Source organism: Strongylocentrotus purpuratus, unplaced genomic scaffold, assembly GCF_000002235.5.
Source record: "Strongylocentrotus purpuratus isolate Spur 01 unplaced genomic scaffold, Spur_5.0 spur5_scaffold_13, whole genome shotgun sequence".
Taxonomy (NCBI): domain Eukaryota; kingdom Metazoa; phylum Echinodermata; class Echinoidea; order Camarodonta; family Strongylocentrotidae; genus Strongylocentrotus; species Strongylocentrotus purpuratus.
The window spans coordinates 19,558,737-19,575,047 of record NW_022145598.1 but is presented as its reverse complement, the minus strand read 5'-3'; the positions used below and the strand labels follow the sequence as shown (position 1 = coordinate 19,575,047).

The window sequence follows — 16,311 nt, the reverse complement described above, 5'->3', positions numbered from 1 at the left end:
TTTCCTTCGCGAGTGCGCATGCGCAACTTTCCCTCGCGAGCTCAATCTGTGCTCGCCGTGGTACGAAAAAATAAGACGCTTCCCGCTACATGTATGTGCAGTCCCATAAACTCATTTATGTGTGCATTGCATGCGCTTTTCACTGAGACTGAGTAATTTTTAACATTTTTGATCAGTCCATATATGCTCCCAAAATCGTCGTGTTTCACATTCACACAAGCGAGACTGAGTTGATTCCTTACCATTTGTATTATTCCAAAGCCTTTTAATGAACCCAATGTAATTTTTAAATGTAATGACAAATACAAGATACCTGTTCAAACTTTTAAAATTATATCGACCACTCAATACATCTCCCCACTTTGCATATCATATTCACTCCCATCTACGTCAGCTCCATTCCTTCTCATTCCCAAATCATGAAAAAGGGCTGGCTTCAAATCCTTTTAATCAGATTGCGCCAACGCCTCTAGTATAAAGTCCCTACATTTCTCAAACATAGTTATTTACTCGACTTCTTTAAAAATAAATAAAACATGCCTCTGCAATTATTCTTAATTTGTTGATTGACGATAAAAGAGAGAGCGCCTTGTATCATTTGGAACAGGCGCGATAAACAGTGAGTTTGGAATTGGCAAATATCATAACATAATCACAACGGATGAATTAACTTTTAAAAAGATACAATACATCTATAATCTAATTACAAAACTGGATTTATAAATGCTTGCGTTTACCAAAAGCTATCTACAAAGACGTATAGTTTTCGCATGTACATGCATATACATATATATGTGTGTGTGTGTGTGTGTGTGCTCATTAGAAGATTTGTACACTTTGAATGAACATTTATCTACCTCGTGTCAGATGTGACTTTCTAAATAATTAATTTCTTTCGACTATGGTCACGTGACTAAATTATTCAATATATGAATCTGCATCCTGCCCGTTTTTTTCTTTTTCCATAGCCACGGTGTCGGTAACACATTTCAAACATGTTAAAGAGACTGTCGTTTAATTCGTATTCAGACGACTCAACGAAATCAATATCAACCCCACCTAATTTAATTAGCTGTATAAGTGAAATATGGAGGATGAAACTAAGACAATTGGGGAAATCCTTGTAAGACTTTAATTGATCGAATATTAATTTTGCAGAAGCGTGCATTAAGAATAATTCATAATGTCTACTGTTGTTCCCACACTAACCACTTATTTTTACAAGACAAAATTCCTGGCACCACGGTATCTTTATGTTCCAACTACTGTAATTAATAACGAGTTCAGTGGCGTACGCAGGATTTTTGTCAAGGGGGAGGGGGTTAAAATCGGGCCCAAAATTTCGCAACGACTCAGCCAGCCGCTGAATAAGCGGAGGGGGGGGGGGGGGGGATGTAAGAGGACACTTTTTTTTTTTGGTCTCGAAATTTGAAAATTCCGTATGGGGGGGGGAAGGGGTAAGGTCACCTTTTTTAGGTCAGCCATTGGCATTTTTTTTTTATTTTTTTTTTAAATTAAAAAAAAAATTAAAAAAAACAAAAAATCAAAAGGGGGTAGGGATTTTCCCAAAAAACAAATACAAGCCATACACATAAAAAAAAAAAAAACTCAAGGGGGGGGTTTAAACCCCTTTCCCCCCCCCCCCCCCCCCCTCCCCCTGCGTACGCGCCTGGACGAGTTACCTCTCCCGATTCCCTCCATTTCTCAAAAAAAAATTACCAGATACATTCATACCTTCATACCCCAATAGACAGTCGAACCACTGCCACACTCCTCAAATGAGAACAGCTTTCGCACAAAAAAACAATTATTTACACCGGTCCAGTATTTAAATAGATAGGGGCTCGAGCCCTCCGAGCCCCGCCGTTCCGCGGGCCCTGATAATCATATTTTAACATAGGCCTATTAAATCGCATCATATCGTATCTTACAATAAAAAATATCATGTCATGTCATATCACAATAAAATCAATTCGGTTTAGATTTATCATGATATGGATGACACAAACAGTTAAAATGAAAAATAATGACAACTTAGAATCAGTAATAACCAGGAGAGTGCATCGAAACAATATTCACTTTGACTTTGCATTAATTAAGCACGGCTCATCGTCTCAGCCATAATCCAATCCGATCGGGACCACGTGTAATGTCGTCATCTTAACTGCGGCAAATTTGACCCTGTTGACCCATAATTTGGAGGGGTGCGGGAAATCAAATGTTTACGGTGCAAAAAACGCGTATTTTGAAAGATGACTCTTGTTTTGATTTGCAAGGGACCCGCATTCAGAAGTAACGTTGGAGGGCGACAAGCTCGAGAGTAAACAAAGCACAGAGATCAATGAGATACATTTGTCCAAGGATGTTCAACTAACAAACAAAGAAATAACAATAATAATAATGATACTATTAATGATATTAAAAATAATAATAATGATAATTATAATGATAATAACCAGTGAACTGTTTATTGCACAGCTCCATCTCATGGTCAACTAACCAACAGTGCGTTACCCAATACCTAATTTCCACTGAGCAGACACAGGACTCAATGCGAAAACCAACAACACAGGTAAGACCAGACCACCTAATTTGTTCCGATGACGAATTAAATTTCTCGTTTGGGACTATACTGCTGCAGCTGACCTGAGAGGGGACTACATGGGAATTTGCAGAAGTGCTTCTAGTACAGAAATGGCTTTACAGTTCACCCTTGCCTCGGCTTAATAGTAATGATACATATTCAATCGAACTCCCTCTTGCAAGATCAGTACTAATAAAACTAATCATATCCTTGTTTATCATAGTGGTAATCCCTATCGTATCCGAAACCTTGATATTTTGCTGGCCTAACGCACACTATATCCTATTCATTATACAAAGAATGACAAAATGAACAACAACAAGATCAAAGATTATAAAGTAAAAGCCTATAATATTTTGACAAACTCGCTACATGTAAAACGTTACTTATAGAGCTCATGATATACAGTTAAACTTGTCTTCATAGCCACCTCTCTCTAGTGCTATGCAGTGGCGGATCCAGGGGGGGGGCCCGGGGGGCCCGGGCCCCCCCCCCTTGAGAAAAAAAATCATGTAAAATCACGTGATTTTTACGATTTTTGGGGGTTGGGCCCCCCCCCCTGGCGCTCAAGGGGGGGGTGCAAATTGAAATTTTTTTGAGGATCAAAAAAAAAAAAATGTGCTCACTACCCCCCCCCCCCCCCCCCCCCCCCCCCCCCCCCCCCCCCCCCCCCCCCCACTGAGCGAATTTTTGGCCGGCGCGTTTTTGAAATTTTCGGGGCAAAAAAAAAAAAAAAAAAAAAAAAAAAAAAAAAAAAAATTGTGCTCTGTACCCAACCCCCCCCCCCCCCCCCCCACTGAGCGACTTTTCGGCCGGTGCGATTTTCAAATTTTCGGGAGCAAAAAAAAAAAAAAGTTGGGCCCCCTCCCCTAAGAAATCCTGGATCCGCGCCTGGTGCTATGCATCTTGTCTCTCTTTTGAAAGCTAATTGTAGAAGATGGTTATGGAAAGGCAACAATTTTACAGTGAGTGGCCATTATTTTTCCGTTGAGTCACCTTAATAGTCAGGTTTGACTGTATTTAAAACTCGTTCTGGGCCCAACTTCATGGAATCATTTTACAACCGGCAACTCGTAGTCCGGCTCAGTATTCTCATTGGCTACTCCCGAGTTTGATTTCTTCACTCTAGCTGTTTGCTTCACTATTGTTTGATTTTCATATTCTACCCCCTCGATTGCATTCGTGTGACCTCTATTTCCGTGTCTAGGTGCTTTGATATCCTCGTAGGCTGGTTGCTTCACAGTTGTTGCATCTAAGGATGTGTAGGGATCTAGTTCCTGGACCTCCCTGTCACTGACTGACGGCTTTAGAGCGATTTTAGAGCGTCTGAAATGAAGGAATCATATATTATTGGGGAAATATAACAAAATTGTGTTATAGCATCAGCGCCTCCTATACAATTATTCAAATTAATATCATTATTTTATGAATTGGATTATTGTTATCATTATCAATATTATTATATTTTACTTACTTATTTATTATCATTATTATTACTAGTATTATGCATATGGGGCAATTGTGGGTGTTTATGAGTGCTGGGGCGCTATGGAAGACGGGGGCGGTGGGCTTTATCTATACTTTACCTGAGATGCAGGTACATCAATGTTATGATGATACCATACAAGGTAACAAAAGCGAGTAGTATGCCCACAGCGAGAGTGCTGGCCACATCTGAAGAAGAAAAACATCAGGAAATAATTTATAGACAATAGGCCCATTTAAACATCACCAATTTGGGGGCACTGCCATTTACACTCTGGAAAAACCCATAATAAACCTTCGGTGCTCAAATTCAGATTTTATTGTCCACGTTAAAAAAACAAACAGAAATTTGGCCTTCAAGGCAAGAGATAACAATGAATAGTATAAGTGTGCACAAAACAAAAACATCGATTAGATTAACAAACAGTTGAACACATTCTGACAAAAGTAAAGGCCTTCGCCTGGGAGAGGAGATAACAATGAAATCGGATGAAAAACGAAGTAAGATCCACGTAGATAAAGAGTTATTAGATCAGTTTGGTGAAATTCAGTCCTTAATTTCCTCTTCCAGGTATTACAGGCCCGTCCGTGTAATAGACGAACATTTTACAAGATGATTGACTGGATTGTCCATAATTAGAGGTCTTTAACCGAATGCATTATCGTTTTTATGTTTTATTGAGAAATGTGCATCCTTGTTGGTGCGTTTTCCTCTTCTTCTCTTTCTTTCTTTTTCTTTCTTTCTCTTCTTCGTCATTTTTGCAAATGCATGGGAGTCATACTTCGTCCAAGTTTTTATTAAAAGATTTCCTTTCTTCAGATATATTTCAAACAGCTTCTTAATATCAGTTATACTATTATTAATGTAAATTTGGAGCCACAATATCAAAATTAAAAAAAAGGTATACACCCTATATCAATTTTACCCCATGTTAAAAATAAAATCTATAATTACAAGAACAATTGCCACTGTGTTGGAGCGTTGTGGGCGTTTGCAAGGGTGTGATCATTGTTGATGACGTCACAGCGTCCTTGGTATTCCTGGTCGTCCCTGAGCTTGGTTGACTGGCTATCAGAGACACTTGGGTGGTCACTTCGTTAACCTTCTCAGTTGACACGACGGCGTTTGTCGTCTCAACAGTCTCGACCTGAACTACATATACGTGAAACAGGCGATTTACAAGGAAAGTCTCTAAGAATCTTGCACATAGCCCAGGGTATGAGTCAATTGTGTGTTTTTTAAGTATAGAAAGACGAATTATCATATTGTGACACGCGCTATAGAAGAGCAAAACAAACAAAAATCATCATACGCAGTATTGACGTCATTGAATGGATACAGACATGACTAGGGTATATCACATAAGCTGATGAGCATATATTCCACGAGTCGGCACGAGAGAAATATTTCCAAAGCAAGAGCGGTATTCACTGTATCTCACAAGGAAAAAGCAACCTATCATAATTATCATTATTATTATCATTATTATCATTATCATCCCATGTATTATTACAGTAATGATTGTTTTTAAATTGCATGGTCATTCGTGTGATTTTTGCAAAGCGTAAGATTTTTGTAATTAGCGCAAAACCCCCCTTTACATTAATTACACAGAATATTATTATCATTATTGTGAACACTATTTACAGTGACGTCGACCTATATCCTTGGTATTGCCTGATCATGCTAATTTAAAATGTACGTTTATCTATTCAGCCCAGCGCACACTACATGATCGTCCTGCAATCCGATTTTCGAAGAAAATGCACTTAGATATAGTGCACATTAGATAGGAGATCTTAACAAGCATCATCTTTCTGATTTAACTTCTAAATAATGATTAAAATACTATTATAATTTCAGTGCATTGAAATCTTCTAGTCTGATTATAAGACGACTCGGCTTCAAATCGTATTCAATTGCATTATAATTCTATAACGTGTGAGTCAAACAAAGGTTTACACTCAGAAAATTGTAATTTATTTTAAAGGTCAGCTATGAACGAAAGTTTATCTTACATATTTTGAAAGAATGTTATATCCCGGAATCGTTTGGTATCATTTTGGGGGGTATGTGTTCACGCTTGGATTATCAGGAGGTATTGTTTGCGAGAGTGCAAAAATCTAATTACGGAAAAGTATTACAATGAGAGAATGAATTGAATGTATGAAATGAGATGCATTGCATATGCTTTTTCAGAAGAAAAGTCACACACACACACACACACACACACCCATAGCACTTTTAGATGCAGACTGACCGGGTCCTTGGGAGAAAAAATTCATTGTGATGCACGCACTTTCATTACGGCATTATGATTGAATTACAAATCCGTTTTGATATTAAATGAGAAATTTGCGATTTTACAGAAATGTTCATTACGTAAAAATGACTTGGCAACGTGTATTTTTCATTTATCTGGGTGTGCGAGTAAATGCGCCGAAGTGTGAATGTTTACGGGGGCGGTTAAGTAGGGGAAGGGGTGGAGGGGTGGCCGGCAAAGGGTTCATTGTATACAAATAGGTAATATAACTTTATTTTATTGTTCATGAATGATGGTAATTAAGTTGAGTATGTGATTATTATCATTATAAAAATTTAGTGATTTCATTCCATTGTTCTCCTTCTTTGCTCGGTGTTTTGTGAATAATTAATTTATGTCATGAAAACGAATTGAAGATCTGTATTCGTATGGAATTGTTTACATGGATTTTTATAAAAAATGATTTATTTTGAATGAAATCTCTAATAAAAAAAATATTGAAGAAAAAATTGTGTGTGTGTGTGTGTGTGTGTGTGTGTATTTTTGCGGTGTTTGTTTGTGTGAATGACTTAGTGTGACTCTGTGTGTTTTTTGATATGTGTGGTATGATTAATTTACCTAGGGATGTTGTGTGCATCTGCAAAGACTCAAATCCCAATTGTTTTAATCAAACATAACATAGGCATCACTTTGGCACAAGTCGATTTTTGCACTCTCTTAAATAATGTCTCCTGTTCATCAAATCGTGACCACATACCACACAAAAATGGTACCAAATGATTCGGGATAAAACACTCTTTCATAGGATGTATACTTATTTACTGTTCATAAATTAATTTTTAAATAATTAGCGATTTTATAGGTGTAAACTTTTTGTTGACTCACACTGTTTACGATTCTGAGCCGATCGTTTAACTTTTCCTTTTCCAATGAGGCTTTGAACCCTTTGAAATTTAGAATTGTTTAATCATATGACTATTATGATTTTCTGTCAGTAAGAATGTGCATGCTTGAATGTTCAAATCAAATGCTAATGCAATTTTTTTCTCGATAATCCAATCTTATTGTGTGCGTAATTCTTTATATGAAAACTTATGGAAGCTGCGTATTGTGTTTTTTTTTTTCTTTAAAAATAGTAATCGGAATCGTGACTGAAGATGTGATAATGACAGCGTCATTTCACTTGGTTTAGTCATGGACCTATTACGGATGGACATTCATCGTTTTCTTAACGAGTTCATTGTGATTGTCTCCGTCAATGGCGTCTCAATAACATTCCGTACACGTTTCTTCACTTTGATCTCATGATGGTCACCGCCAAAAAGCCGGGACAGAATCAAGACAGTGATTTTACACATGTTAATCTACATGCACAGAAGATAATAACTCGCCTAAATCGTGGAAAATCGATGTGCAGTTCTGGCCTATATTAAATCGGAAATTGTTGTTCCGTGTACCGTATTTTATTTTGAAAAACATGTTGATATTACCAGATATAGGTTATATCTGGATTGATTGTGATTTAAAATCCCGTTTCCCCCTATTTCCTCAAAATATTCCAGAGTTACAACGCACAGGGCTTGTAAAGATCATGGCCTTCTAATTGTTTTATAAGGTCATGGGTGTGGGCGAAAGTGTGCAAATCAGTAATAATACATTTCATATCACCAAAATCGGCTGCTTTTCAACTTTGCTGCTCCCCATTGGGGAAGTTTTTCTTTAAAGTTAAAGACCAGTATTGGAAACGCCCCAATTTCAAAAAGCGAAATGGAAGCTCTTATTACCAATCATGAGAAAGAATATGTTTTGACTAATACATGATGATAACAATTTTGCCGGGAAACCGCCTACTAATTGATATATTTGGTAAATTAGTTTATCTATCGGTATGTGAGAGATAAACGCACGTGTCGCCCACGTGTGCGTAGTCCAATATACATCTTTCTGTGTACAGTGCTTTTAACTTTACGAAGACTGGGCCAAATTTCTTATCATTTTTATGATTCCAGAACCTTGCAGTACACACCAATACTTATATGCTAGATGATCAACCTTTTCTGATCGATTCCACAACGTTTCTTTCACAATTCAATCGCATGACCATAACCGGTCTTTATATTTAAGACACACTTACAGATCACACCATCCAAACAAAACACAAGAGAGGGAAACTGCTCCTTTGTCAATGACCGAAAATGTTTACGCAGTTGTTATTGTTAAAACAGCTGAATGTTCTCATTAAGATGCACATAATCAGAAGGCGGTGACTATCATAGGGTCAAAGGAATCACGTTGAATGTCCATCCGTAATAGGTCCATGGTTAAGTTTAGTTTAAGCTTCAGTTTTTATTTTCATAGTCCATGAGACGATTCGTCTCGCTTACATTAATGGCAAGGAATAATTAAAGATGTAAACATAAAAAGCAGGAAACCGACCTTGTCCAAAACTCGATAGACGGATCTAATTAGGGGGAAGCCTCCCCTTCCCACCCCTATGAAGTCAAGACCTTCATATTCTCTCCACCGTATGCTTCGCAACGGTCTTGGAATGTACGTTGGATCACAATTATTATTTTGCCCCCCCCCCTTCCGACACTCCTGCATCCGCTTGTGGTTACAGGTACATAGATATAAACGAAATCGTTAAATATTCACAACTTTTAATGAGGATATCATGTCAAGTGTGATGGATTTCATAAACGTAGCGAGTCGAAACTTGCACAATCATGAACCTTATTAGTGGTTGATTTTTTTTGTTAATTTGAAGACGACAAAACATTTTTTTTTTTTTTTTTTTTTTAAAGTTTAGTTTAGTTTTTTATCAATGCTCGGTATTCCAGGATGTCCAAATTAGTGACACATCCGGGTGATTTAAATATATTTATGATGGCACTCACTTGTAAAAACAGAGATAAATCCGATCCCACCACAGCTTTCGGTAGGATCTCCTGAACATGGGTTCTGACAAAACTCATTTGGTACCTCTCCATGTCTAGAATACCTGGCATCAGCTTCACCACAGTAACAATCCGTTCCAAGTTCTACTCCTGCGTATGTGTAGTTAGCTGTGGTTGACTCAACACAAAACTGGATACAATAGGAAATGGTCATATTTGGATCGGGAAATAAATTATCACCAGGTAAAGCTCGATCATCCGGTTGATCCCTAAAGCATCCAAGATAACCTTCACCTGTATACAAAAAAAATACCCATCAAAGTACTGATGTTGAGGTTCCATACAGTAGTAGCTGTTTGTCGCGAAGCGACAATGACCGCGTTTATTTCACCCAACAGCTGTTTTCCATACAGCTCGCCGGCCTGCAGCAGTTGATTTAAGGTTCCATATAAGAAATAAATATATATGAATAGAAAGAAAACCAAAAATAACCTGTACCTTTGGCATGTCAGTTATAGGCTTAAAAAGATTAAGAAAACAGGCAAAAAAAGTCATGCAATGGTTCAAAACAGACCCTCCAGAATGTATGAAAGAAAGAATACTGATGGAGAAAATTCATGCTGTCATTATAAACGTACAAATTTGATTTTTTTTTTTCAAACCGGATGACACTCCAAATGAGGCAACCCCCCCCCCCCCTCCCCCCCCCCCAAAAAAAGAAGAAGCTAAACAAACTAGAGGGTATAGGCATATGGCACATCAGGTCTATGCAAGTACATGTTAAGGCAAATATATACATAGATATAGATATAGAGCCAAAATACACAATCACGCACCCACAACACATACAAACATACGGAATCCATAAAACTAAATGTACGATTAAATCAATTGATTTCCGCCAATAAAAGGGAACGCCCAAAATAGGCTCCTCGCGCCTATTGTGTTAATTTGAATACACGAACATCGAAATTCAAAGCACGAAATTTGAAATCGTATGTACATACAGTACTTCGTACGCATGTTAAATAAAACTTTTTTGCCCTACAAATAAATCGAATGCATATAACACATTTTAGAATGCCTTTAAGTGATAAATTTTGCCGATGAATCAATTTAAATGCCTATAAATTTATTCGAGTGTCTCCAAATGAATTTTACTGCTCAGATTTGATATTTGAAAGACCGATATCGATCGTGAGACGATAATGCGTAAATTTGAAAGCGCCTTATTTTATTTAAGTGACAAACACATTACATTGGAGGGAAACCTATATAAACCCAATAAAACATAGCTGCAGTGGGACAATTTATAAAAAGTACTCTTGCCAGACACGTATGTATCATGGAACATTGGAACCTACAACCTAGGGCCATAGACTATATTGCACCCTTTCCCATTTTGTTCACTTGTTATATTTTTTTTTTAATGGACAAGGAGGAGTGTTTTATTGAATGCTCAGATCGTTGTTTAATTGGTATTCGGCACAAATCATGAGATTCCGTTAACACTCATTAACAATGGGAGTACAAAATTCTTAAGTTCAATTTGGGAGAAACTTTCATCAACTGGGGTATGTTATAAATTTTGGTGTGATGTTCCCCTCTCCCCTCCCCCCATCCCCCCCCCCCTCCCCGTCATAAATCGGGTGGATATTTCTTACTTGAGTTATATAATGACTTTCTCATTATTGTTACACAATTCTCTAAATCTTGTTTCACGAGCTTAAAGATAAACTTGAGTTATGGTAATGCGATTGCATTGTGAAAGAAAAGGTGTGGAATGGATCAGAAAAGTTGATCATAAAGCATGTAAGTAATGGTGTGTAATGTAAGGTTCTGGAGTCATCAAAATCATCATAAATTTGGCAGAGTCTTGGTAAAGTAACAATCACTTACACAGAAAGATGTATATGGGACAACACACATGGTGTCGGGGCTAGTACTACCCTGATTTCCTTATCTTTCTATGCTCATTACTCAGCCAGTATACATTTTCTTCCAAAATTGTTTGGCACATGACATTTATTTGTAATCTTGAACATTCAGTGTAAGTTTCGTTAGATTCTATGAGAATTCATTTTCTTTTTTTACCAGAACTCAAGTTTATCTTTAGGGTGGTAATATAATTCACCAGAAAAAGTTACCATGACACGAAGCTCCTCCTGCATCCGAGCAAGTCATTGCCGATTGAAACAATAGACACTTTGACAAGTCAGTTTCATCTGAAATATATCAAATTGTAAAGAACATAATATGGATGTACGATCCTGTTGTAAATTCAGTCTCAAAACAATAAATTCAAATTACTTTGGAAAAATAGTTAACTATGTGAATTGAACGTGCGCTGGGAGATCACCTTTAAAGAGCAAATGCGTCATACTCATTTCACTCAGGATGGATAGGTGGGAAAATATATTAAAATAAACCATAATACATTTTCTTAAAATGACAAAATGAATATCAACAACTTAAAGCTATGTACCATAAAGAACAACATAAATCCCCCCCCCCCCCCCCACTCACCTTCCAATCGTAAACTAGGGTCGGATTTTCTTAGTGTACGTACTGAAAGGTTAATAGGGCGCTTTAGTAACGAGACGGCACGCACAGGAGACGGAGTGTTTAACCAACTGTGACGGGTCTCGCACTCTTGTTACCGTCGTGATGTTTAAGCGCTTTCGCTGTCTGCTAAAGGCGACGGGGACGCAAAGCCGCGCTGAACTGCACACCTGCTGCATTTTGGTGCTAGTGCTCTTGGGCCTCGAGGCTTGGCCGGAGCGCCGGGGCAATAGACCCGGCGGTGGGCTGTAGTGCGCAGCGTGCAGGCACGTCATGCATAACAATGAAAAAGGGCCCCAAAAGTAGGCCTAAACGGCCAAACCATCAATTTATTGTAGATTGAGGTATAGATACCGAACAGACATTGGAAACACTAGTAGATTCCCTGTCTTTATCTTCAGTAGGGCCCTGCATTGTTAGATCTAGATACAAATTATTTGTCAGCTCTCTCTCTTACGTCGTGTTTAGGGAACGAACGCTATGTTGGCCGAGTACCGTTCCGAAAATCGACGGGACGGAGAGAATTCAGAATCGCGCATGCGCAGTTTGTTTTTTTCGCTCGCATTACCGTCTCCTGTGCGTACCGTCTCGTTACTAAAGCGCCCTACTAACCCGGCAAAAGCCAAAAGCACCGTCGACCGAGCAAATGAAAATGAATGCTGTATTCATCACTTTGTTTAAAGGTTGCCAACAAATATATAAAATAGTGTAATGAGCCTCATTTTAGTTTTCTTACAAAGTGCAGTAGTTTGCAGCTTAAATGAGCTCTTGACACGTTACGAACTGAGGTAAGCAATTTGTAACCTCTTCTGCCTTTGACAATAAACCCCCCCCCCCCGTCACCATCCAATCGCAAGCCAGGGTCGACTTTCCTTAGTGTAGTGTACGCACTGAAAGGTTAATAACCCGGCAAAAGGATACAGCACCGTCGACCAAATGAAAATTAATGATGTCTACTTGTATTCATCACTTTGTTTAAAGGTTTCCACAAATATACAAAATAATCTAATGAGCCTTATTATTTTCTTTACAAAGGTGCAGAATTTTCCAGCTTATAGGAGAGGTTGACACGTGTAAACTAAGGTAAGCAATTTGTAACCTCTTCTGCCTTTGACAATACAACCCAACATGACTAATGGGTTTTCGAGGACCTGTAGCATACGCAAGACTTGATGCATGGCTGATCGTCAACTCTGTTTATTGCTAGGCAGCCAGTGAAAACGAATTCGTTTAATTAAATTATAGAAATGCAAGCATTACTTTAAACAAACAGAACTTTGTTATTTCTGGACAATTTTTCCTGATTGAGGTGTCAGAAAACGAACTTTCTAGAAATGTGATTTTCTCTTTAAAATTCAGATATCACCCGCCAAATGACTTTTAGGTTTCCTGTCTTCAAATTGTGTTTAATCACGCATGCGTGACAAATACATCATATGAGTTGCAACACATGAAGGAAGAGGATCATATCTTTACAGATATGTGTCATTTATTAATTATAACTGTGATTAAGTTATGAAAAAAAAACGATTATTCTCGGTTTCGTTTTTTCTGGGACGCACTGTTCACTGCAAAAACAAGGGTGTTAAATTCACCACCATTGGTGTTAAATTTAAAACTTTCCCGGTAGCTATATCGGAAGACACCAGTAAGTATAAATTATATTTATTTACCTCCAATACATCCCAGCCCTCTGGTGGGAGTTGAACTCTGTCCATAAGGTGTGTATTTTATCGCTGTGTTTGCTCCTGTGAATCCCAACTGTCTACAGATGACAATGATGTCACCAATACCAAGATTTACTCCACATGTTGTCTCCCATGTCCCATTGTCTATCCTGATCTCAACCGTGCCTTTATTGGAGGTTGGACTACCAACAAGTCGTACATCTGTGAACATGCAATAATTAACCAATGGTGATTGTTCTTGAAACTAGCCAAGCCTAGCCAGCAATTGCTGGGTTATTTTAGCTTATAGGGATCGAACCACCACCTTTGAATTGCAAGTCAAATACCTAAAACACTCGGCCACGGCACTTCTAGTATTAGTAGGAGTACTGATGATGGATGCTAATATATGATAACATGAATTGTTCCTGTTCTTTGTTACACTTCTTACTACTATTTGTACATGTATGAGGGCATTGAGGGGGGAAAGTTTGCAAAAGTAAAGTTCTCAGAAAACTAGGAAAATCACCCATGGAGCAATTCCTAATAAGAAACTACAACTAAATAATTTTCTTGCAATCTAATGTTTTACTGGTTTAATAAGAGCTAATAATTCCGTAGACAAATAATCTGCTTTTACTTTCATCAAAGGCTAAGTTTTATTCCTAGATAGACAATCGCTATCGCAAATGTTTTCCTGAAAAGACGTTTTGAATATTCGACGTTAAGGAAACATTTGCTTCGTATAAAGATCGTCTCTTGTCATCATGGGTTAGGGGATGGTCTGTGTTATGTATTATGAATATGCACTACTTCTCAAAGAAATGGGTTTATGTTTAATGTGGAAATATGAGAATTGGAAGACTAACATCTGAAAATGCTCGTTCTCACAAGTTATAATTCCTGTACTACTACAATCATCGGTACAGTAATATAATTTATAGGCTCTTTAGATAGGTTGATTTCTTATTTACAGATGTACACAATACGTAAATGGGACAATGACTGAATAATACGTGGCCTTTAATTTCATATACATGTTGCCTACTAAGCCACATTTTCTATTGGAGGACTGCACCAACGACTGGCACGGACTTTGGCGGGCCATGTTCGGAGTGACTTCAGAAACACAGAGAATGCGAAAATGAACATGGTAAATATTAATTGCGTTAGAAATTCGCATCTCGTGTGTACTGGCTACTAAGCGGGCCATTAAGTATCTTTCGCGGCTGTCTATAACGTCGTAGTAAACGAGTAGTTATTTTCATTGCATTATTACCTGTACTAATCGGGCCTGTGAAGGCAACGGACCCATACATAACTTACTAAAAATATCGTTTTTACTCTTCATTTTACAAACACTTTTTGTACATTTTCAATTTTATATGGGGTTTCAAAGACCACACCATTCATTGACGCAGCCCTACGTCATGCAAATAACGCCTCGTGTGCAACGTGCATTGGTTACCTGTTATGACACATCGGGCCATGTGATTGCTGCACTGCGTCAAAAGAACCACCAGGAATACAAAGATGATATGATGCCGATCCATTTTGGGTTATACTATGAATCACCGCTGAATCTGCAGATTGAATTGGGGTCGAATTTTAGCAGTCCTTTTCGTCATGATCGTAAGCTTTATTCAATTAAATTGTGAGGTTCATTGTGATAATGAAATCATATTCAAACACGTTGTTATAATACAAATCATTGCGTATAAACAGTAATGATGCTTACATGGGAAGGATATGGTGTAGGAATGACACTTGTGAGAAAAAAAAGTATATAGGCTCACATCCCCGTCCCCAAATATTAGTGAATCAACTGTAGTTGCTATTAAGTTTACTGTGATTGCATTAATATTGCAGAAGAAAAATTCCTAGGTCCTAGTCCATCAAGACCTTTACTGGATAAGTGTTCTTGAAATTAACTAAATTATTATTAATTTAGCTTTGAGCGGGACATTCTATGATAAACAGGTTGAAGTATTGTTTTACAGAAGGCAAGACAAAAGTTTTTCATGAAGCCCTTGCATCACTTAGGGAGTGATATATCGATAGTTGGGGCTCTTTTGTTCAAAAGCTATCTCCGAGGTGGCTTATAGCCTAGTAATGAACACGCACCGCCCCCCCCCCCGTCCCCTTTACCTGCAATATTCAGTTAAAACGTTTTTTGAGGATTTTGGTTCATCCAGTGACCGCCAGAAGAAGCTGATAAGAAATCGGTGACAGAAATCGTAAGTTATGCACATCAACCATACTTGCAGTACTAATATTTCATAAGCTTATGCACACTAAAATGTCTATAAATATATATTATCATTCTATTCGAAATTCCCATCTTCTCAAAGTCATGTTCCAGTATATCTATGCTCTGCATGGCTCGAATCCATCCGGTATTATCCGCAATCAATAAATAGTGGAGATCCTGAACAAATGTCCTTTTCAATTAACACTGATACACTGATAATACTGAACAATGATACGTGAACAAGCTACACGCTACCACAGCTACTGCAAGGACCAGATAAATGCAATATGAAAATGAATACTGTGAATAATTTGTAATAATTGATTATGACTTCGTAAACGCAAGTTGACAGGCGACATGAAAATGAATACTGTGAATAATTTGTAATAATTGATTATGACTTCGTAAACGCAAGTTGACAGGCGACTTATCACGATAGGTTCCTTGCTGAATTCCCCTTCTTTGCCTCAGCGACTGTGTGAAGCAGGGCCTCGTTTCACAAAACCAGCCTTCAATAACAAAGTGCGAAAATCCTATGACAAAGCTGCTCTTCGCCAATCAAATGCGATGTTTTCAGTTGATTATAACAGTTATTGCCACT

The 16,311-nt window shown here is 37.9% G+C and overlaps 1 protein-coding gene across 1 annotated transcript; it reads right to left on the bottom strand.

Moving 5' to 3' along the window:
* Positions 1-3,561: 3,561 nt before the first annotated feature.
* Positions 3,562-15,012, bottom strand: LOC105438137. The gene is made up of 6 exons (XM_030983597.1): positions 14,928-15,012; positions 13,466-13,681; positions 9,231-9,398; positions 5,025-5,222; positions 4,171-4,258; positions 3,562-3,910 (listed from the first exon to the last, which is right to left on the bottom strand). Exons 1-6 carry the CDS (start codon positions 15,010-15,012, stop codon positions 3,637-3,639), a joined length of 1,029 nt encoding a protein of 342 aa, XP_030839457.1. The 3' UTR covers positions 3,562-3,636.
* Positions 15,013-16,311: the final 1,299 nt, after the last annotated feature.

Bases quoted from the DNA above. Each gene is read 5' to 3' on its own strand.
- LOC105438137 (XM_030983597.1), bottom strand. From the start codon at position 15,012: ATGGATCGGCATCATATCATCTTTGTATTCCTGGTGGTTCTTTTGACG. The intron at 5,223-9,230 runs GTGAGTGCCATC...ACGTATATGTAG, and splicing joins ATTTATCTCTGTTTTTACAA to TTCAGGTCGAGACTGTTGAG. The intron at 3,911-4,170 runs GTAAAGTATAGA...CCTTCATTTCAG, and splicing joins TTGATGTACCTGCATCTCAG to ACGCTCTAAAATCGCTCTAA.